This window comes from Nanorana parkeri, unplaced genomic scaffold, assembly GCF_000935625.1.
Source record: "Nanorana parkeri isolate BGI_ZX_2015 unplaced genomic scaffold, ASM93562v1 scaffold90, whole genome shotgun sequence".
In the NCBI taxonomy this organism is placed as follows: domain Eukaryota; kingdom Metazoa; phylum Chordata; class Amphibia; order Anura; family Dicroglossidae; genus Nanorana; species Nanorana parkeri.
In genome coordinates, this window is record NW_017306358.1 from 1,914,928 (window position 1) to 1,938,355 (window position 23,428).

General features: G+C 40.0%; 1 protein-coding gene across 1 annotated transcript in view; it reads left to right on the forward strand.

Annotated features, from left to right (window-relative positions):
- The window catches only part of LRRK2 (leucine rich repeat kinase 2), a 149,608-nt gene that overhangs the window by 42,119 nt on the left and 84,061 nt on the right, over positions 1 to 23,428 (forward strand). Inside the window, exons 19-23 of the mRNA XM_018552518.1 lie at positions 344 to 472; positions 3,671 to 3,841; positions 6,747 to 7,026; positions 20,056 to 20,214; positions 21,110 to 21,225. Coding sequence (XP_018408020.1) covers positions 344 to 472; positions 3,671 to 3,841; positions 6,747 to 7,026; positions 20,056 to 20,214; positions 21,110 to 21,225 — 855 coding nt within the window. The remainder of the gene's footprint in view (positions 1 to 343; positions 473 to 3,670; positions 3,842 to 6,746; positions 7,027 to 20,055; positions 20,215 to 21,109; positions 21,226 to 23,428) is intronic.

The following is a 23,428-nucleotide window of genomic DNA, read 5'->3' on the forward strand; positions in this document are numbered from 1 at the left end:
TTTTTGACTTTGCTTGCTGCATACTTGTAATTGATCAGTGACTCACTAAATTAAGTGAAAAAACTGTGGGGGCTGATCCATATAATAAGGGGCATAGTAAAGTAGAAATAAAATGGAAGGGTTGCCCATAGTAACACATTTGAATCTTTCTTCAATTTTATTGTGCAGTCTGGTTGTAATAGTCTTCTTTTAATACTTCTATTTTTATAGAAATGCCACTGTATTGGCTTAAGGAGAACAATTTTACCCATATCAATGTGGTTTTTGTTTTCCAACTCCGAAGAATTCAGAATATATATATATATATATATATATACATTTTTTCTTTCTTCGTTCTCTTTAGGGATTTCGAACAGCCTTAACATTGATAAAGTTGTCACACAGCTTTGCAAAGCTTTTGGATCTAGAAGAATTTGACACTGTGCTTTTCTATCAGATTTCCCAGTGCTTGGCAAACAGACGGAGTCAAAAGGTAACTATCTGGTTTTTAGATTGACTGACTTTATTTTGTATGGTTTTTTTTTTTTTTAATCATATAATTTTCTTTCAGTTTCTGTTCTTGCACACTCTGCTGAATAATTATATAAAAATCTACTAGTCCAGCCTAGGCAGTAAAAATCTTAGTATACGGCTGCTAATGTTCCATGAAATTTGAATGGACCGTGCCCTACTGAAGGAGTAATCCTACCGGCAATGCTGCAATGGCTTTCCTGATCGGTTATGAAGTAAATTAGTTGTTTAGATAAGCCCTCCCATTTGTTGGTACTTCTAAAGGAGATTTTGCAGTTAGATTGTATTGTCAGTTTAAAGGATAAGTTCACCTTTTGCAAAAATTCAAGAAATTCATAATTAATAATATATATATATAAAAAAATTCCAGCAGGGGAAGTCCGAGGGGATCTCCAATTCAGCGTCCTCTGCTCCCGTATGTTTTTTAAAAAGGTCTACGTGTTTCAGGGGCACGCCCCCTTCATCAGAACCTGAGGTTGCTCTGTGTTGCTTTTGTTTCCCAGATCGATGGTCGTTGTTGACCGGTGGGAGCTGCCTCTAAGGTGTACCAATGAACTTTACAGCCGGATTTCTCTGCAAACCGGGGGCGCCGGTATTGCTTTTTTCAGTGTACATTAAATCACCTCATACGGCGTCCAGCCATTCTTGCTCTAGGTAGAGCTGCCCGTTTTCCCACATCTACCTAGAGCGAGGAAGGCTGGACGCTGTATGAGGTGATTTTAATGCAGTTTGAAGTCCAGCCATCCTTCCCCCATTTCTCCTAACTGAAGCTCTGCCTGGGAAAGTGTAGATCAAAAACGTTTCACGGCTAAATAATTCCCTGAAACGAAGACCATCGTCACCTTCCCAGGGGATAGTTTCTATCTTAAACAATTCTAAATTGCTGGAACAAGACTGATGGCTGTCAAGAAAGTGTTTGGGTACAGAGTGGTCAGTTTTCTTAAGAATGTTCTATTTGTGCTCACTGAATCTGGTCCTGAGCTTTCTAATAGTACGACCTAGGTACAATTTTCCACAGGGGCTGATAATTACTAAAATTAGATATTGGCATCCACAATTAATACATTGTCTGATTGGATAATATCCACCAATTGGGGACCCCAAACCTGAAATTGCCTGTCTGCCCAAAATACCCACTGGCTGTTTAGTAGAGGGAGTTTCCCTGATCTTACTAAGGGCTAATATGCTTTTCAGGTCACTAGGTTTTTTTAGAAATTAAAGTGGGAGCTGATGGAATAAAATCACTCAACACTGGATCGCCCTCCAAAATATTCCAATGTTGCTTGAGGGTCTTGGATATGCAGAATGCAGGGCAATTGTATTGTGTAATAAACTGAGCTATTTGGTGATGTTGTTTTTATTATTCTTGTTTGGATTGTTAGTTGACATGGTGGCATGTTTTTGTAAAGCTCCCTGGATTGTCTTGGTCATGGCAGTTATCTAGAAATTTCTGGCTGAGGACCTGACCTTGAGAAAAGTAATCCACATCTCTGGTACAGGTACGCCTCAATCTGTGGAATTGCCCATCTGGAACATTCTTCATTCCGCAGGGATGGTGCCCGCTTCGGGCATGGAGAAAAGTAACCTGCCATGGCTTAAAATGTGTACTGAAACAGACAGTACCATTGGTGTCAAATCCAAGTTCAAGATCCAAAAATACCAGATGGTTTTCATCAATAACATCGGAACGCACACCCCTCCGGATTTAGTGTTGCATACTTTTTTTTCCCTTTTTTGGTGGATCTTTCTACCTCCTCTGCACCCTCTAGGGTGTTGAGGTCTCTTTCTCATGTGGCGCCCTTTCGGGCTTTTGGCCTGATTTAAAAAAAACATCTGTATCCTGGACTGACAATACTCTTTTGTGTGGTAAAACTTTAGGTCTGCTGGTCCACTGCGACCGACTAGGAAGCGTTTTGTGAAGGATCAAACAAGGAAGTGTAAAGGCCAGGAGCTGAGTTGCCAGCCTTATTGGGGAAAGAGTGAGAAATCTGTGATTCACTCACCGCCTTGTGACTATCTTGAAGGGCAAGGTCTTGAGGTGAATTATTGATGGCAACATTCAACCTAATATGGACAGCACTGGCAGAAGTATGCGATGATGAATGAAAGACAATAGTATGTGCAGAGTCTTTAACAGATACGCCCTTAGGATTATTATCCAAGTTACCAGAAGTGATAGTATTAAAATGAGTGTTCACTGAGCCCTTTTTCTTGTATACACACCGAGACTTGAAGGGTCTTTTAGTATTCCAATATATATTGTTCTTTATTCTGTCGTGTGTGCCTGAATGTGTGTTGGAATTCGAATGGCTGGAAGGGACAACGGTATTGGTTGTAGCCTGATTGTCATTTGTTCCTACTTTGTGCATGTGAGTAGTTTTATCACCCTCTAACAATCTAAGTTTTAATAAAGGTTATTAAACATGGAGATTGCTGGTAAGGCTGAAATGAGGTGTTACATGAGGCTACTGGAGTAAAGTCTGTATACTGTAATGGTTCCTGGAATGAAAAGTTTGTTTGGTGCTCTGAGGATAGATTTCAAAAACTCACTTACGAGGCCCCTTGTATTTGGGCCTGGGTTCCCAAAGGGCTGCACAAGGACTTACAAAATGCTTTGAAAACCTAATCTAGGTACATTCAGACACATGCACGATCCTTCCACTTCAATAGAAATATTCTGGCCGGGTCAGGTTTAAGTTAAAAGTTACCTTTCTATTTCATTCTGCATTCTAAATACAATTTTCTAGAACTGACAAAAAAAGACTGAAAATGTGATTTCCTTGGGATCTCGCAACCTGGGTGCATTCTGTACACTGTGTACAAAAGCCAAAAATCTATTTATTTGTGTTCTTTTGACTCCCACCAGTCTTGACGCATTGCGTAGAGAAGCACAGAGACTCAGTGGTGATGTCACTAGGTCTAAAAAAATAGTATGTAATGAAAACAAAAAGTTTGTGTATAAAAATTTCATTATCTTGTTGCTGAAAAGGTAAGAGAAGAACCAGGGAAGCCAAAATATAATCTGATAAAACTTCAGCTTTAACAATGTTGCATAACTGAAAAATCCTTTGCCATCTGAGCCGATAATTTTTTGCACTGTGGACTCACTTTTTTTTTTTCTGTGTGCTTAATACTTGTGTAATTTTCTTTTATGATTTAGTTTCAGACTTCTTGTTATCAATGTTTTGCTGAAATGACTTTGGAAGAAGACTTGAAAAACAATTTACTGGTAAAGGCTTGTGCGGAAAATCATATAGCCATAGTGGAAAGCTTGCTTTTGTTGGGGGCAGATGTCAATAAAAAGACAAAATATACATCGCTGATCATTCAGGTACTTGTCTTGATGCGTTGTGTAATAGTTAGCAGGGTGTGTAAAGACCAATAACTTTTTTTTTTTTGTAATTGAAATGCTAGGGTCAGCAAAAAGATTCAACTGACATTTACAGATATAATTTGATTAAGGAGTGAATAGAAAGTAATATATTTGATATATAGTTGTGTGAGGATGCCAATGGATAACAACACAGATGTGTAAGGCCAGTTGAAAATATTTAACAATCAGTGAAATATTCTCTGGCTTATCAACTTGCACATAAACAAACCTGTTGTTCCCATCTTATTTTTGAACTGTTAGGGCTTCGTGTACTGCACAGGTTTATTCCCTGAAACAGTCCAAGAACGGCTAAGTTGAAAGCGCCGTAATGTGCGCCAACTAAACAAGACCTTGTACATGTCTGACTTCAATAATGCAGATTCTGTTTGGTTGCTTTGGGTTAAAAGATAATTTCCCTTGCTGTTTCTAGCACAGTATATTAAAGCTGTACGTGTCTAAATATAAACTGTATGTACTGTCCTTCACTATTCAAATGCTACCTATATTCTGCAGTATTGTAGTATGCGATGATACCCTTCTTATTGGACTAACAAAATATATAAAAGACAAGCTTTCGAGAGTTAACCTCTCTTCTTTAGGTCAGAAGCAATACTAATCAACATGACAACGTTTAACACTTAAAGCAAGAGAAAGTTGTTAGGGGGGGGGGGGGAGTGGGGTGTCATAAATGTTGGACCTGGGAGTAAAGAATGTATCCTGATAACTAGAACACAGAACAAATAAACATAGGATGAGCAATAAATCCTAAACAGATCAGGGGGTCCACCCCCCTCCCTAACAACTTTCTCTTGCTTTAAGTGTTAAACGTTGTCATGTTGATTAGTATTGCTTCTGACCTGAAAAATACACTGTACCCATGGCTTACAGTAGTTGTGTGCTGGGCTTTCTAAGAAACAATGCCCTACTTGCATACAGTCTGTGTATAGCTGAATGTTGTGTGGCTCTTGATCACTTAGGCCGCGTTCACACCTAGGCGACATCATTTTTGCACGTTTGTACACGTGCATTCAGCATGTGGTTATTTGCACGTTTATGCATGTGTCGCACATTTTAATGCCCGTTTGCGTGTACATAAAGAAGCGCGTTTTGACTGACCGCTTAAAACACATTGTGGGCAACGGACAAACACGTGCACAAACATGCAAAAACGTGTTTACTTTTAAGTAGACTTTGTAGGTCTGTTGTCTCTTTCAATTAGGTGCTCGAAATAGATGGTATGTTTTAGTCCTTTGTGTTTTATTACAAATCTCATCTAGCTAAGCTATTAAAACCAGAAAAGCTGGATTCTTAGCAAGGTCAAAGAGCAACCATGTGATAAATGCTAACTCTGGCAGAACCAGAGTTTTTTGGGCAGCCTTAGATTTCATGCATTTCGTATTTCAGGAGATGAATTAAAACTGCTTAGTGATATAAGTTGTGGCTGAAAATTATCTTGGCCTTCAGAGGAGTGATCTGCTTAATTGGCTATACAAACATTACTGGGAACTGACTTCACAAATTGTACTGATACTGTGAGCATTATAATTTCTTGTATTTACTTTTTTGTTTTTTGTTTTTTTAAGGACACAAAATACTTTTACATGGTTCCGTTTGAACAAAAATCTTACGGTTCATTATAGGCTGACAAATGTGTAAACATGAAAAAAAAGAGCACTATGACCAAACCTTTTTTCAGCTATACTTCTCTTTTAGGTCACAGGAGTACATTTACTAATACTGCCCACTATCACTATATGCTGACAGCGTAAAGCAATGCTGCAGCAGAGAAAGATCCCAACATTATTGTCGGAATCCACCCTGATGCCTGATTGACAGCTGGCTCTGCCTTTCTAGAGCCAGAGCCAGCTGTGCCCACCCCCTCCCTGTCTTCCTCCAATGAGTGCTGGAGTAACATAGAGGGGAGTAGTGACTGGCAGTCGCCGCTCTCTGCAGGGAGAACCTGTGAGCTAAGCGATCAGTGGTTTGTGATCGCTTCATTCTCAAGCAATAGAGCCGGCCTGTGACAGCTGCAGTGTCACACGCTGGCTCAAACTATTGGGAAGAGTACATTTTAGTCTCCCTATAGCTCTCCTTTTAATTTGATTATTTTAAAATACTTTGTTTTTTCTTTATGATGCTCCAAAAAAAATAATAAGAAAACAGAAATGTTTTAAAAAGTTGTATGTTAGGGGGATTAAGTAAATTTAGTGGTTAATCAGAAGTGGTAGGACAGGCAAAGAATTATGCAGGTTTTTTTATACTTGAAATATTAGGTTGCATATGATATCTGCAACTAATTAAAAGTATATTAAGTGAAATAGTTATTTTTATTACCTTCATTGAAGAAAATGATGACCTGGCTTTGGCACACAAACCTCCCTTTGCAGGGGACACATGCTCACCTAAGATACAAGTGTCAAGATACGAGTCTAAGTGACATGTTTGTCATCACCAATGCACATTGGAAGGACTGATGAGGTGGTGACCCTAGTGTCCTCCGGGCTACTTTGCTGCAAGCTACTACCCTATTGCAGCCTTAACTACACTTTTATGCCTGTGAGTATGCCCAGCGTCGGGGACATACTCCAATGAACGAATGCTAACTCACCCCTCCACATGTGACCAGTCATAACTAAAAGGCCACGAGCTGGGTCACGCTGCAAACAGACATGCCATACCATACCCCTTGTCTGTAGAAACAGGTGCTGCAACACCTGGACTTCGACTTTCAGATATGGGAAATGGACAGTGTATTAAATATACCTTTTATCCACAAGCAGTTAAAGAGTCCATATGCATTTGTATATTTGATGAGTAAATGTTTATATTTACAGACTTTTAAAAAATGTTTTTGTCTCACTAGGCTTGTGAAAAGGGCACCAATCCTAAACTGGTGGAACTATTGTTAAATCATGGAGTCCGTGAGCAGGATGCACAGACAGCCCTGCAGATCAGTATTAAAAATTGCAATAATGAAAATATAAGCTTATTGCTAAAAAAGCTTGGCTTAGATTTGGCCAATAACAGCATTTGCCTTGGAGGTTTCCATATGGGAAAAATTGAACCTTCATGGCTTCACCCACTGTTCTTAGAAAAACAACCAACCCTCAAACAGACTTCTGTAGATCAAGAAGAGAAACAAGGTATGTTTTCTTATATACGTCCATACACTTTGTGATTATGGAAATATTATACAGAAATAGGAACAAGGTAAGGAAATTAGGTGAACAAATGGAAAACAATTATTGTTTATTAAAATACAGTTGGGTTATATTGCCCCCTACAGGAGGTTCGGACACTGACAACAGATACAAATTGGAAGCCAGCCACCATATAACCCTCCTCCTAACCAGCATGTATATAAGAAATATATTTAGGTGGCCAAGCAACGAAGTTGCAAGGACACCTATTGTATCTGTTTAGATTATTATTATTTATTATTAGGTGGCCAAGCAACGGAGTTGCAAGGACACCTATTGTATCTGTTCAGATTATTATTTATTAGGTGGCCAAGGAACGAGTTGCAAGGACACCTATTGTATCTGTGTAGAATGTGCTCTGATTTGGTGGTGCCCTTTAGCTTCCAACAATCTGTTCAGATTATTATTATTTATTATTAGGTGGCCAAGCAACAAAGTTGCAAGGACACCTCTTGTTATTGTGCTGATTATTATTATTTTTATTATTATTATTATTCCGCCGCTTTATTCAAATGCCTGTAACAAGAGCTCTAAGTCAAAAACTCATGAAACTTTGCACAGTGGTGTAGCCCTGTGCTCTGCAGAGCCTATTATAATATAAAGGTCATAGGTCACATGATGTGGCAGCCATCTTGGTTTTTGTGACGATTTTTGTGAACTATTCAGAAACCTGCATCTCCAGAACCGCTAAAGCTACTGATGTACAACTTGCTCTGTGAGCTTATGCTTTGCTCTGTTGCCACATGTGCTCATTATAGCTCTATTGGTCACATGGTTTGGCCGCCATTTTGGATTGTGCAATATTCTGCCAACAACTTAAAGTCTGAAACCATTTATCAGAATAACTCCAAGCTTTGCACATATGTCCAGGGCGACCTCTTCTACCACGGTTGTAGAAACTGGCCTGATCCTAAAATCAAAATGGTCGCTGCAAGCCAATCATGTTTAGATGTTGTTATTGTTTTCAAAAGCCTGTTATGAGCGCACTGTCACTCACAAACTGATGCAACTTGGCCCAATGGTACAGCTCTATACTATGCCTAAAATTTTGCAACATAAAGGTCATAGGTCACATTACCTGGCAGCCATCTTGTTTTAGGTAATTAAATTCAGCTCCATATTCAAACATCCATTTCTCAGAAACTGATAACGCTACAGATCTGCAAATTGATGTGTATAGTCATGATATGATCTGCATTCACAACTGAACATTACAAGTCAATTGGTCACATGGTTCAGCGGCCATATTGAATTGTGTCAAATTCGACAAATATTGCTATTATTTTGATGCTCTTTTTTTCAAATGCGAATTATTGCCAGACCGTTATGTAAATACTCATCAAATTTGGCCCAATGGTAGAGAAAAGTGCAGTGTTTAATCTTTGTCAACATTAAGGTCATAGGTCGCATGCTCTGGCGGCCATCTTGGTTTACACAAACCTATTTTTGACAGTTTTCAAACATCTGTTTTTTCATAACCGCTAAGGCTACAGATATACAAATTTCTAGGTGAGGATAAGCTGAGTTCTGCAGTCATATATGTTTATTACAAGTCATGTGACCGCATGGTTTGGCAGCCATTTTGGATTGTACAGTATTCGGCAAACAACTTAAACTCTGAAACCATTTATCAGAATAACTCAAAACTTTGCACATATGCCCAGAGCTACCTGTTCTACCACGGTTGTAGAAACTGGCCCGAGCCCAAAATCAATATGGCCGCCGCAAGTAAATCAAATATAAAAATTGCATCCAATTGCATACATGTGCATTTATATCACTAGTGAAGTATGTTAAACATGTTATACATATGATAATTCAACATCATAACTGCCCAATACAATATGGCTTCCAGAGGTCATGTGTGCCTTACTGTAATCCATGGTAGTTTCCCTTCTCTTTGCTGCTCTTCCTTGTAAATCTGTATCTCTTCTCATGCTGGGGGAGAACTTCCCTTTGCAGCCTCTTCCTGTAGTGCTGGCTCAGGTTGTGAACCTTCACACTGACACCGTGTATCCATTTCAGAGACAAGGCAGTCTGCTGCAAAACAGAAATTCTGCCCAGCATGAGAACCGATACAGATTTAAAAGGAAGAGCAGCAAAGAGAAGGGAAACAACCATGGATTACAGTAAGGCACACATTACAGTATTGTTTTATGTTAAAAAATCTGAGGGTTTAATGTCACTTTAAGAACAGCTAATAATAACCTTAGAGACTGATCCTGACAGCATGTCATAATCAGATCTCACTAAAGGTTTTTGATCATGCTCAGATGATCAGAAGTGATACATTTCAGGCACAGTGATATTACAATGCATCTCTTTGCCTGAAATGTATCATGAACTTCGGCCGGTCTATCGAGCTGTCAAATGTCAAAACGAATAGCGGAGAGGTGACCCACTCTGCTACCTCTCTGCTATCTTCAGCTGTCAAATACGGGATTGCTATTTAGCGCTCCCGTATTTGTATGTTACGGCTTCATTCTTTTACAAAAGCTTAACTATTTCATTAATGAATGCCTCAATACTGAGATATTCATTAATGATTGGTAACCGCTGAAAATCAGCGGTTACTGGCATTACAGAGCCCTAAATAACTCTTCACGTACAGTGTACGTGGCCAGTCATATAGGCACTTTGTGGCGGGATGTACAGTGTACGTCTCCCGTCACGAAGGGGTTAAGGAATTCTAAAAAGAGAGCCCAACAAAAAGGGCCATAATACGAGTGGAGGGCAAAATATCAATATTATACAAAATGAGAGTATTTTATGCCAACCCCACCATATGTGAAGATAGTTGCCTAGTGCATTGGAGCATTGCCAGCAATAGTTTTGTTGATGGATAGATTCAGCTTGATTCTAATGGTGTAATTGGATGGTTATGGGACCTTTCCTGTAGTCCTCGTTTGAGCAATGACTTATGAGGTATCCCTCCCACCTTATCATATACATAATGGGATCTTCCCCCAGAAGTTTACACGAGAGTGTCTTGGGTATTGCAAAGTGATCCCAGGTTGTCAAGGGGGCTAAACATAAATGGGGAAAGGTTTTGCACACTGGGTCCCTGAGGGGGTGGATCTAGAGCTGCAGCTAACGATTATTTTCAAAATCGATTAGTTAGTCGATTATTACGTTCGATTAATTGGTTAATCAGATAAAAAATAAAATACATTTTAAAAAATGGCTCCAGTGATGGGACTACTAGTTTGTATTGAGATTGTAGTCCATCACAGGAGCAAGCTTGGAACAGTGGAAATAAAAAAAGAAAAAGTGTGGTGTGCAATATAGTGAAATGAAAAGTGTAAAATTATACAGCAATGAATGCAGAAATTATTTACATTATAGAGCACCATGTGTGGGAAAGTGCAGGCTTACCTGAGCAGTCTTCCAGCAACTTGCTTCTTAATCAGGCCTGTCTATCGGTGGCTGTCATCCACCCCCACACCTGCTCCTCCTTCTCCCCGCGTCCCTGTGCCGATCGTGGATGTTTGAGGGCGGTGAGCGTGAGGCGGGGAGGAGGGTGTGGATGTGGGTGGGCGGGTCTGGCAGCGGCGAGCGTGAGGTGTGGAGGAGGTGCGGCGCGCAGCTTGTGTGGAGCCGTGAACAGGGCCAACTAATCAGAGGCCGATTAATCGATGATTGAAAAAGTTGACAACTTTTTCAATAATCGATTAGTTGTTGCAGCCCTAGGTGGATCCCCCTAGGCCCTAGGAGTGGCCTAAACTCTATTGAGCATAGATCAAATTCTAATTGTGTTGTACGTTTGTCGGATCAGTATTAAAACAAATCCGCAACTTGACCGATGGGGGCAGCTTTGTTGTAAGGTTCTGAGTCTGGGAGACACCTCCCTTCCACAATTTTAGATTTCAAAAGAAACTTGTAGCTAAGCTGAGGTTTCTTGTTTAGACAGTAAAGTGAATTGTGAGTCATCTGAGATGAAAGAAGACTTTGGGAAGGGGGTAATGAGGATCATGTTACAAATTATAAGAAGTGGGTTAATCTATTTTCACAGTGTTATTGCAACCGAAGACCAATTCCTGTAACTGACTCACCTGATCCTTCTCTCAGCACGGCTCGCATTGCCGTCGGAGCTTCGTGACGTCACCCGTGATGTCACGAGACTCCTCTCCCTAGTTAAAGCCGACGGAGACACTTGTCTGGCGTTCTAGCAAGTGTGAAGACGCCAGGCAAGTTCCCCGTCGCCTAGCACTGAACATCACTGCCATTATTGGGCCGGTCAGAGCCCCACCAAAACCGCCATTCTCACAGCCACAAGTGATCTCCTGCCTCTCCTCTCAAACCTGGCTCCATCTGCAGCTCTCCATACCCAGCATTAGGATTACACAATTAAAGCCTGGACTGCAATTCCTCTCAGGAACCACAGGAGGGCACCAACGTCGCTCCAGTCAACCCTCTCCACTGAAATAGCAAGTACCCTGTCTTACAGACTGTTACCTCACATATGCCTGCAGATTAACAGTGTGGAATGTTATCCATTGCATCCAAGCATTGACGGTTGCCTTCTTTCACCCCAACAAACCACGAATTGCTCCCTTTAATAAAACCGCAACCTAACTTTAGCTCAAGATTGCTGATTGATTATTACCATTACTATTACTATTGCTATCTCTGCAGCTGTGATCCTCCACTCTACAGACCTGTGGGGTCTGATCGTTACAATTCCTGCCATTCAGCTTGGATAGGTCACAAGTATTCTCTATTAGTCAGTAGTTTTAAGTAATTCAATGAATTTAGTAAACATAGGTTGGACAGGCATTGAATAACACCTAAGTATTTTATGGAGTTGGACTTCTGCTTAAAGGGCACTTGGCATTGGGTGGTCATGGATATGGCTCAGTCCCACAGTCGATTCCTTGATACTTTTATAGATTCTTCATTCTCAGTATTGCAGCCTGCATTTATTGCTTTTGATTTTAACATCACTGCTGTAATTTAAAAGAAAACTACTGTATTTTTCCGTGCATAAGACTATACTTTTTCTTAAAAATATTTACCTAAAAATGTAGGGGCGTCTTATACACGGGGGGCCGAGAGGAGAATCGCGGTTGCGAAACTGCCGATACCTCTGCAAACTAGCCTCACAAGTGAAACTTCCGATTGCAGAGACAAGCTAACAGGTTTCCTCCAATCATGAGCCTTATGTACCAGATGTCAGCTGATGCTGCGGAGAGCGTGTAGCCAGTGCCCAGATGCAACAGGGAGCCCATAAAAATGTTGGTAAATACCGGTACCATTAAGCGCCTGTCTTACTCTGCAAAATTTTAACTGGATGTAATCAGTTGTGCAAAAAAGCATGGAAAATATTGATTTCTGAATTTTGAGTAAGAAAAGTGGGGGGCGTCCTATACATGGGGGCGTCTTATAGACTGAAAAATACGGTATGGCCCAACATTTTCTTTGCCATAGTATATTTCCTCCTGTGACCTTAAAGGAAGCTAATGTCCTCCTGTGACCCAAAATGCAGAGCTGTGCTGCAGCCTGGACGAATCCCGACAATATTGTCAGGATTGTTATTATACCTTTTATCTGTAACTCGTTCGGAGTCTGTAGTTTACACATTTTTGAAGCCAGGAATAAGCAATAAAAGCCAAGCAACTATATTTTTAGGAGGTCGTCAGCAACAACCTCCATATTTCTATTATAACAGTTTTCTTTTAAACATGTGTAAGTGTTAGTTTGCTGTTGGGTTTCAAAATGTTGTAGAAAATATAGTTCTAGATTTGGAATGCATGCAAAACAATTCACTAGTACTTACATTTACTATATGAATATTTGATTTGTATTTTTTTAAGCTAAAATCTAGGCAGATAAAAAACAACATTAATTAATAAAGCTCTCCAATGATTAATACACCTTTTTTTAAGAAAGGATTTTTAAATTCAAACATTGCATGTGCCTAAATTTTAGCTAGTATCAGCCTCTTGCTAAAAGCAGAATGACGTAGAGATGAGCTCATCGCTGTGCTCAATCTCCTTTCACTCTCAGTCACTGCCTGGGGTGGGTCCAAATCAGCATGTACTTGGCAAAGTGGGAAGTGGGTTGAGTGATACTGGGCATCTAGAGGACATCTAGTGGCAAAAAAAAGTACTACAGGGAAAATCTCTAAATTTTAAAGCGGAATTCCAGGAATTTAAAATGTTAACCCTGGCAGAAGAGCAACCCCTGCACTGCAAGGGTTAAATGCTGGTTTTGGTCTAGGGGCTTAAATAAAACAAAAAAAAAACATGATCCTCAGTCCCACCTGGCTGATAGACTGCTCCCCGCAGCCTCTTTTTCCTTAGGCTCCAGGGGTCTAAGCCCTGTTGACGTCATCGCGTTTAATGCAATCCAGTCACTATTTGATGTGAAGATGCCGTGGGGGGAGAGAGGGGAAGCGCTGACTGCTGCACGGCCGAGAATTAAGTATTTCTTCTATATTCCGGCCCTTAGAGAAAAAAAAGTAGTTAAACCTTGCAGTTGTGGAGTAGTCTGTAGTTTTTTTGAGATGATTATTTCTGCAAAAGATGGTTTTTTTTTTTTTTTTTTTTTTATTGGGTTTTTTTTTTTTATTTGGGTTCAATCTAGTGGCAAAAAAAAGTACTACAGGGAAAATCTCTAAATTTTAAAGCGGAATTCCAGGAATTTAAAATGTTAACCCTGGCAGAAGAGCAACCCCTGCACTGCAAGGGTTAAATGCTGGTTTTGGTCTAGGGGCTTAAATAAAACAAAAAAAAAACATGATCCTCAGTCCCACCTGGCTGATAGACTGCTCCCCGCAGCCTCTTTTTCCTTAGGCTCCAGGGGTCTAAGCCCTGTTGACGTCATCGCGTTTAATGCAATCCAGTCACTATTTGATGTGAAGATGCCGTGGGGGGAGAGAGGGGAAGCGCTGACTGCTGCACGGCCGAGAATTAAGTATTTCTTCTATATTCCGGCCCTTAGAGAAAAAAAAGTAGTTAAACCTTGCAGTTGTGGAGTAGTCTGTAGTTTTTTTGAGATGATTATTTCTTCAAAAGATGGTTTTTTTTTTTTTTTTTTTCTTTTAATGGGCTATTTATTTTTAGCTGGATTCCTGCTTTGAATACCAGAGTTTACTCCTGGTTCTGAATTGTATTTACATTATTTACACCTTCTGAGTTGATGGCAAATTACAGGTAAAACATTTAGGAAAAGAATGCATTTTCCTGTAATTTTTCCCAGTGTACGTAATTTTGTACACCCCCATTTACCACAGTATATAATCAACAAAGCCTGCTGCTAAAATGATGTCACATTAGCCTGACTTTAATGTATCTTAGCAGAATGGTAAAGCTCAAAATAAATGTATGCATTTTTGCTTATTATCCTTTTGACACTACATTGCAATGCATGCAGGGGAAAGAAAACTGTGTAAATTGTTAGTGGACGATTAGAAAAAGGTTAAGTCAGTTTGACAAGGGCACAAATTAGCACAGCTACAACTTTCACAGGTTTGTGATGGCTTAAAATTTCAATGACATTGTGTTTACTCAGTATATGCAAATGGTATACATATCATGTGACCTGGAAATTAATTTTGGTAGGGATTATTTTTATGTTTTTAGATTATATATGCTGACAGAAGCCATGGGACCCACAGGAGCCGCTCAGTCTGGGTGTCGTTTTAAAGAGGCACCTAAAACTTAAATGGTTAAAGTAAATAAATGTGAAATCGCCAAGATGGTGTTAATGCTGACTAGGAATTTTATTTTTGAAAACTATAAATTTTAATAACCTTATTTTTAAGGCTGGTAATTATTAAAATTTTCCTGTTCAATTAATCAAATTTTTTTTAAATCGATTAATTGACTAATTTCGATTAATTATAACGCACATACAGAGGGGGGTCTCACCAGAGCTTTGAGGGGGCCTCACCAGGGTAGCAGGGCTCTGTGGGGTCTAACCAGCCTTGTTAGAACAACAAGAGGGCGCAAAACTAGGTCAGCTGACTGCCTGGACCGAACATATCAGGGAAGGTGACAGGAACAATAAATATATATGTATAATGTACTTACTTATGTGGGTCTGGGAACCAGATGTGAACCGGCCTGTGAGGAGGATCAGGATGTCCAGAATGTATGTTGAATGGCGGCAGCCTCATATTTCCGCACCCCTACTTATTTTGTAAAATGGTGCCCCCATGATTTTTTTTGCTAGTGTCACTTTTAAATAATGCAGCAGTTGAATCGTTTATTAACTTAAAGAGAACTAGGAGCTTTTAAACTAGATAATGGGGGAGGGTAAAATAAAAACCAAAAAATTTAATATTAAACAACCACTCGTGAAAGATAACATAGAAGGAACAAATACGCGATTAGATAGTGGGGTAACTCCAGTCAACGTAGTGAAAGTAGTAAATCAAGCCAATATAGAGAGCATACTAAATGTAGTCAATAAAGTAAATCTAATTGCCTAAGGTGATCCAAGTAGGAATGGACCAACCGTAACCGGTACAATTAAAATTAGTAGTGGGGAGCAAGAGGGAAACAAACGTTTAACCAGTAAATGAACAAAAAATAAATGTATGTTCACCAATGCTAGAAGTCTAGCAAATAAAATAACAGACCTTGAAGTTATGTTACTCGAGGAGAACTACGATATATTAGGAATAGCAGAAACATGGTTAGACTGCACACATGATTGGGCTACTAACATAGAAGGGTACAACCTGTTCAGGAGGGACAGGCTGGCAAGAAGGGGGGTATGTATATATTCTAAAAATAACCTCATTATGCACATCCGTGACGATATTGCGTCAGCTGGTGGGGGATGATGCGGAATCGTTATGGCTAGAACTAGATAGACCTAACCCTAACAGTAAACTTATTGTGGGTGTCTGTTATAAACCTCCAAATATAGGGGAAGAGGAGGAGGCCCACCTACAATCCCAAATAGAAATAGCGGGGAAACGGTAATGTGGTGATGGGAGACTTCAATTACCCAAGCATAAACTGGGCTAATGGAACTTCCCAATCGGCAAAGGCTGCCCGTTTTCTTAATATGTTGCGAGACAATATCATGGATCAGATGGTTGAGGTCCCGACTAGGGAAAATGCCATTCTAGATCTGATCATCAGCAATAATACAGAATTAATTGAGGATATTGTAATCGGGGAGACACTGGGCAATTGTGATCACAAGGTAATTGCTTTCAATATTGGGTGCAATAAAGGGAAGGGTGATGGGCGGACGAGAAGCCTAAACTTCAGGAAGGCCAACTTTGATAAACTACGCAACATAGTGGGTAAAATCGAATGGGAAAACTTATTTGATAAGCTAAACTTTGACCAGAAGTGGGACTTTTTCAAGAACAAATTAAAAAAAGCTATTACCAGGTGTATACCGCTGGTTAACAAAAGTAAAAGATCAAAAACAAAGCCAATATGGCTAAATAAAACGGTAAAACAACACATTAAGGAAAAAAAAGTAGCATTTAGTAAGTATAAAATGGAGGGGACAGTATTGGCATTCCAAAACTACAAAGAATGTAACAAAAGATGTAAACTGGTAGTCCGGGCAGCTAAAATTTGATTGTGAGAAATATATCGCCGAAGTTAGTAAAAAGAACCCCAACATTTTTTTATCAGTACATAAACAGTAAAAAGGAACAGATAGGCCCAATAAAGGACATAAATGGGTCGTTACTCACAAACGACAGGGAGAGTGCCGAGGCGCTAAAATACTTTCTTCTCGTCGGTATCCACCGAGGAAACAGACGGGTTTAATGTACATGATAAAACACAATTTAACAAGAAATAAACCTGAGTGGTTGACTGAAACTGGGATACAACATAGGCTTATACTACTAAATGCAAATAAAGCATTGGGACTTGAAAATCTACATCCCAAGTTACTCAAGGAACTCAACAAGGAGATAACGAGACCATTGTTCCTCATGTTTAAGGAATCCGTAATGGCTGGTAGAGTGTCAAGCGACTGGCGAAGGGCTAATGTGGTACCTATATTCAAAAAAGGGTTAAAATGCCAACCGGGGAACTACAGACCAGTTAGTCTGACATGCATAGTGTGTAAAACTTATTGAGGATTACTTGGTGAAATGCCAGTGAATAGCCATGTCTCAGTGTTTGCTGATGATACGAAAATCGGGAGGGTAATAGACACGGATTCAGACATTGTAACATTACAGGAGGACCTGGAGAAAATCGGGGAATGGGCAACTGTATGGCAGTTGAAGTTCAATGCCGATAAATGTAAGGTAATGCACCATGGAGTTAAATATAGGCAAGTGGACTATACACTTATGGGTGTGCCACTAAGGAAGTCGAAAAGGAGAAGGATTTGGGGGTCATTCTAGACCGCAGATTGAAGAACAGCTTGCAGTGCCAGGCTGCTGTAAACAAAGCAAGCAGAGTCCTGTCTTGCATTAAGAAGGGAATGTATTGCAGGGACAAGTCTATAATTTTGCCACTTTATAGATCACTGGTTCGGCCACATCTGGAGTATGCGGTCCAGTTTTGGTCACCAATATTCAGAAAGGATGTCCTTGAGCTGGAAAAAGTCCAGGAGAGGGCAACCAAACTTATTAAGGGGTTCGAGTACCTGAACTATGAAACAAGGTTGTTAAAATTAAATATGTTCTCTTTGGAGGTTAGGAGATTAAGGGGACATGATCTTCTTGTATAAACTATTCAAGGGTGACAGCAACATTATTAACAAACTGTTTACGGTTAGCTACGTAACAAAGACCAGAGGGCACAACCAAAAATTGGTGTAAAAAAATTTCAACACACAGGGCGCAAGGGGTTCTTCACAGTCAGAGCGGTTCTTCACAGTCAGAGCGGTTAAGGTCTGGAACTCGCTGCCGCAGGAAGTGGAATCATTCAAGAAACTCCTGGACAAGTTCCTCGGAGACCATAATATACAGGGGTATAGGTACGCCTAAGAGCAAAATCACACATAGACTAATACACATGCACACACCTGCTCAAACATAAATGCATACACACAATAGGTTGGACTTGATGGACTTATGTATTTATTCAACCTCAAATACTATGTAACTATGGGGTAACTCTTTTTATCCCATAGTTCTCTTTAGGGTCACGGGAGGACATATATTAACCTCCTCCCATGACCCAAAGCTCGGTATATAGCAGACTATTTCCTGCTATATTCTGAAAATACTGTTGAGATCCACCCAACTGGCTGATAGGCAGAGCCCGCTGTCAATCTAAAGGCAGAGCCAGCTGTGCCCGCCCCTCCCCCGTCTGTTTCTCCAGTCAGCGCTGGAGGATTGGAGAGGAAGTTTCATTGTCACCCGTCGGCTCTAACTATGAGGATGAGTGTAAATTTGCTTTGTAACCCTTCTTGTAACCATCCTTGTGACTGCTTGCCCTTTTTAGGGACTTTCAGTAGGTGTTTGAGAGCATTGACTTTGGCCAGTGGCCTCAGCCCTTGTTCCTATGCTGTTGCTGGTGAGTCATAGCAGAACATTGAGAGCTGGGGGTGTGGCCTAGGGTGAATTTTAACCACCTGCTGTCCGGCTGTTGTAATTAAACAGCCGGACAGCGGCTTCTTGAGAGCGGGTGGGCGTCTTTAGTGGGAAATCGGCTTTGAATGTAAACAGCCAGCGATGGCTGTTTCATACAAGCGTTTGGGCGTAGAGACGCCCGATCGCTTGTAATATGCGTGCAGGTGTGCGCCCCCGCCCGCCGCTGCTGCCGATCCCAAGCTCCGCTGTGCCCAGTGTGAGCCTGGGACAGGCACAGCAGCTCTGCGGACGGAGCTCAGTACACGAGCTCCGTTTTGATCTCCTCCACCTCTTCGGAATGCAGGCAGTGATGTGTATTACATCACTGCCTGCATTCCTCTGTCACTCTCCGGTACAGAAACCGGAGAAAAGCTGATGAAGCCGATCTCTGCTTCATCAGCTTCTCTGGGGGTCCCAAGGTGACATTAGGGCTCTTAAAGACCCATGATGTCTGCATAAAGAGGACCTGTCACTGCAAATTGGCTATCACAAATTGAGCTTGTTTGCTCCCTATGTGATAGCAATAAAGTTCAGTGGAAAAAAAAAAGGTTTAAAAAAATTAAAGTAAAAAAAATATTAAAAGTCACATATCAAAGCAATAAAAAAATTAAAGTCCCCCGCCCAACATGCACACTTAAAAATGCGTCGAGTCTGCCTACATGTGAAAACGACTATTACATCCATTGCGCCGCACATGTTACAGTGAGAACAATAATTCTAGGGCCGTCAATCACTGATAACACTAAACTGATGAGCGGTAAAAGCTTTTAAAGCGTCTGCTGTGGTCAATTTTGAGTGTGGTAGTTTTTTGCGATGTGGCGGGTGCCCGCAATTTTAAAGCTTGACATGTTTGGTGTCTATTTACCCGACGTGACGCCGTCTTTTATATTTTACCAAAAAATTAGGTAACGATAAATGTTTTATAACATAACGTAGGGAGAACAGGTTTTTTTTTTTTCAAAATTTTCTGTACTTTTTTCATTATATAGTTTAAAAAAAAAGTCGAAGTACCACAGCGCTGAATACTGAAAAATGGCCTGGACAGGAAGGTGGTATAAACACCCCGGTCACCTAGTGGTTAAAGTACGCAGTCTCTGTGTGTAGCAGAGTTTTATCCGCATAGTCACTGCTGTTAACTGCTCTCCCCACCTCAATGCCAGTCAGCCCAGGACATGTAGTACAATGGGGTTACCTGCTTCTGCAGGAAGGGACACTCTTGAATTCTGGCACAGTGAAGTTCACTGCGGCCCCTGTGATGATGTCACAAGGGCAAAGAACAGGGTTTCTCCTAGGGAATGGTAAAAACCCCAAAATAAAACACTGTGAAATGCAAATACTGGGGCGGAGGGCTTGGTAATGCACAGATTATGTTTGGCAAGAAAGGTACTTTATGTACAGGTGATCTTTAAAGTATGCTAAATTAAAAATTATTCACAAATGTATTTGTCAAATTTTGCTTTCAGACTTGGGGCCAGTTTTAGCGCGGAGGGTTTTACGCTATTATGGCTGCCCATCTTCAGATTCGAGTTCTGTGGATGACTTGCTTGATAAATGTGATGATTCATTGCCTCATGATGGTTTTGAAGATGTTTTTACCTGCAGTGATGATGTAGACAGTGAAGGTGAGTTATTAGAAATAGTTTAATATATATTTTAGCCACTTTGCATACTGCATTTTTATGTTTCTGTAATTGACTGATTGGGGGGTACCTCCTTTTTCTATTTCCTCTCAATGGTAAAGCAAATTATATTTTGTTTGCATTCTTATATTTGAGCATTCCTTTGCTTAATGCATGGCTAGCATAGAAAGCCATGTTGAGCTAGCCCCAGACACATTCTGCAGTATCACAGGTGTCATTGACCATTAGATTTGAGAATTAATTGTGGATGCATTGTGAAGAACATACATCCACAATATGCATTTATATGAATATTTTTATTAATTTTGCTACTGTACATGGATGTATTTTGATATCCTAGGCAATAATGTCAGGCATATTCAGTTTTATTTTCTTACAATAGTAGTACAGATGTGCAGATTTTGTTTTCTTATTTTATTGACTACTGTGGGTTTCTACACACTGCACAGAATTGCTTTTCTGAATACAGGTTTATTTTTACCAGTCAATAGACAAGTACACCTGTCATGCGAGGAATATGGACAGTGCCATTTCTAGTGCTATATTTTTTTTGACTGTCTGGCTTTTACTTTTCTGAGTCACTGACCCAGAACAAGTATGCAGCAAATGAAAGTCACAGAAAATACATATCTTCTCTTCCTTGTTCTCGGTTACAGAGGGCCAGCATGCCAGCTGAGCAACTTGCATGTTCATAAAGTGAGCTAAGCAATGGAAGCCTGCTTATTTCCTAATCTTTTACTTTCCACCAGATGAGGAGATTTTGCTGACACTACTTAAATTGTTTAGGCTTGTATGTGTCTCCTACATTTTGGTAGGCTTTTTTTTTTTTTTTTTTATAAAAATCAGTGCATATTAATTTATTATGTTTATTTTAAAGGTAGTGATGGAATGTTTCCAGTGAAAAAGTCCCACTCATTTGTGAGTCTTGACATTCACAAGGAAAACTCAAAGCTGAATCGCATAACATCAGGGCAAAGACAGACTAACTCATTGGTATGCTATATTTTATTTTTTACATTATGAAATAAAACTATGTTTACATGTGTACACTTCAAAATAAATTTGTGTTCCGGGAAATGTATTCACTCGTGCAGTGCTAACTGACAAGTGTGCACACTTTTTGATTAGAACTTTTCATCCAGAATATTAGCCTTTCTTCAGATAAAAAAAAAAAAAAAAAAAAAAAAAAAAAAAAAAAATGCAGAATCCAGCAGGGCAACCTTGCATTATTATAGCAAGTATCTTGCGGCTGATTTAATAGAAGAAGGGACCTTGCGCCTATTATCCTCACTTCTGTAGTACAAGTACTATTCACCAACCTTTTCTTTCATGCCTGACAAGGGGCCACATTTTACCTATTGCTGATGAATACCCAAACAGGAATGAGTTAAACAACATGTTAGAGACATTTAGAGTAAAATGGAATAAATACTTGATTGCACATACTTTCTTCATTGATAGTCAGTCTCTGTAATACAGATTTAACTAATACTTGAATGGACCTGCCAGGCAGGGTTTGATCTCCTGTTAATTTTTTACTTGTCCACATCCTTTGTGGGGAAATCCCTTCTGTAACCCTAGCACATTCTAAGCCCTGGTTCACACTTCGGAGTTTTTGAGCAGTTCGAAAAGAGCTTTTAACTGCCCAACACAAGAAATCCCATGATTTTTAATAGCCCTGGTTCACACCTGAGCAAAAAAACACCTAGGAGGGAAAAGCCAGATGCCTGAAAAGATACAAGTGTGCACAACGCGCATAAACGCGCGTACAAATGCACAAAAATTGTGCCTCCTAGGTGTGAATCAGGGATAACGGATTATCTGCAAGTATATAGGCAAAAGTTGGCCAATGACAGCTTACTTAGCCTGTCAGATCCGAGTGGTTATGTGAAAGAGTTATGGTTGGTGAGAAACTTGTCTATCCTTATTCTAAGGCCTCGTTCACCCAGGCAGTGGAACCCTTGCAATTAGTTGCATTTATATGCATTTAGAAAGCTTTTCTAAATGCGTATGTTTTCACCTAATGGTTTCTTGATGGCTTCATTCACATGTCGCGAATGGTTGCGTTCATCTGTGGTCAGATTACCCGCGTTTAGAAAAATAAAAGCCAACCGGGTTATTCACAAAAGGGTGAAGAGTTTGGAGAAAGCAGAAGAAGTGAACAATCTGGGTCAAAATTGCTGTTTTGGAAAAATTCTCCAATTCAGCTCACTTTCCTGTTAATCTATTTAAGCCTAGATTGTTCACTTCTCCTGCCTTCTCCAAACTCTTCACCCTTTAGTGAATAACCCTGCTAGTGTATCTAGGATCTGAATTGAATGTGTGAATGCAGCTAAATGCATGTAAATTTGGGTAAACACACCTAAATGTGGCTAAACCCACTTTTAAATCAGGAACATCTAAATGGAGGAAAAAGTGACCTAGGAATCATGCAAGTTGTTCAGAATTCCTAGATCACTTCTCCTGTGTTTAAAAAACCTAAAATGCATGAGTGCAAACGTGAATTAAAGGACAACTATGGGGTGAGTGAAAAATACTCATCCCTATAATTTAAGCCGACCTGTGACACTGAGACTGTCACAGGTTGGCTCTATTGATCGAGAAGTAGGCAAACGCATACCGCCGATCGATGAGTTCCCTGTCCACTCCCTGCAGAGTGTATATGTGTTTATTGATTCTGCGCTAGATGGGTGAAACAAAAGTGCTCTGTCTTAAACTAAACTAAGTTATTAAATAAGAAGGCTGCGGCAATAAGGACCAATAAAGGTCAAATCGTATATGTTTTCAATATATGCAGCGCCAACGAAAAATGGTGGATAAATTGAGTGAATGTGGTTAAGACAATATACCGCAAACAATAAACAATAAATGATGTACTGAAATTGTGTTAATCCGTGAATCAATCAAACTTAATAAAAATGTGGAAATATACAACGAATGTACATTTATACATATCAAATAAATTGAAAAAGTTTTTTAAGACAAGTGCTGTGTACTTCTTTTTTCAAACACCATGGGTGCAATAAGGTGTTCCAAGTGTGGAAAGTTTATAAATTCAAAGAAACAGAAAAATGTTCCGTGATAATTGTTGTAGTGGCTGTAGTAAGAGGCCTGAAACGATTTGAAGGAAACAGATTTTCCCGGAGCCGTGACGTCCTCGCCGTAACTCTCAACGGTCCCCAGCCAGCAGCCGGTT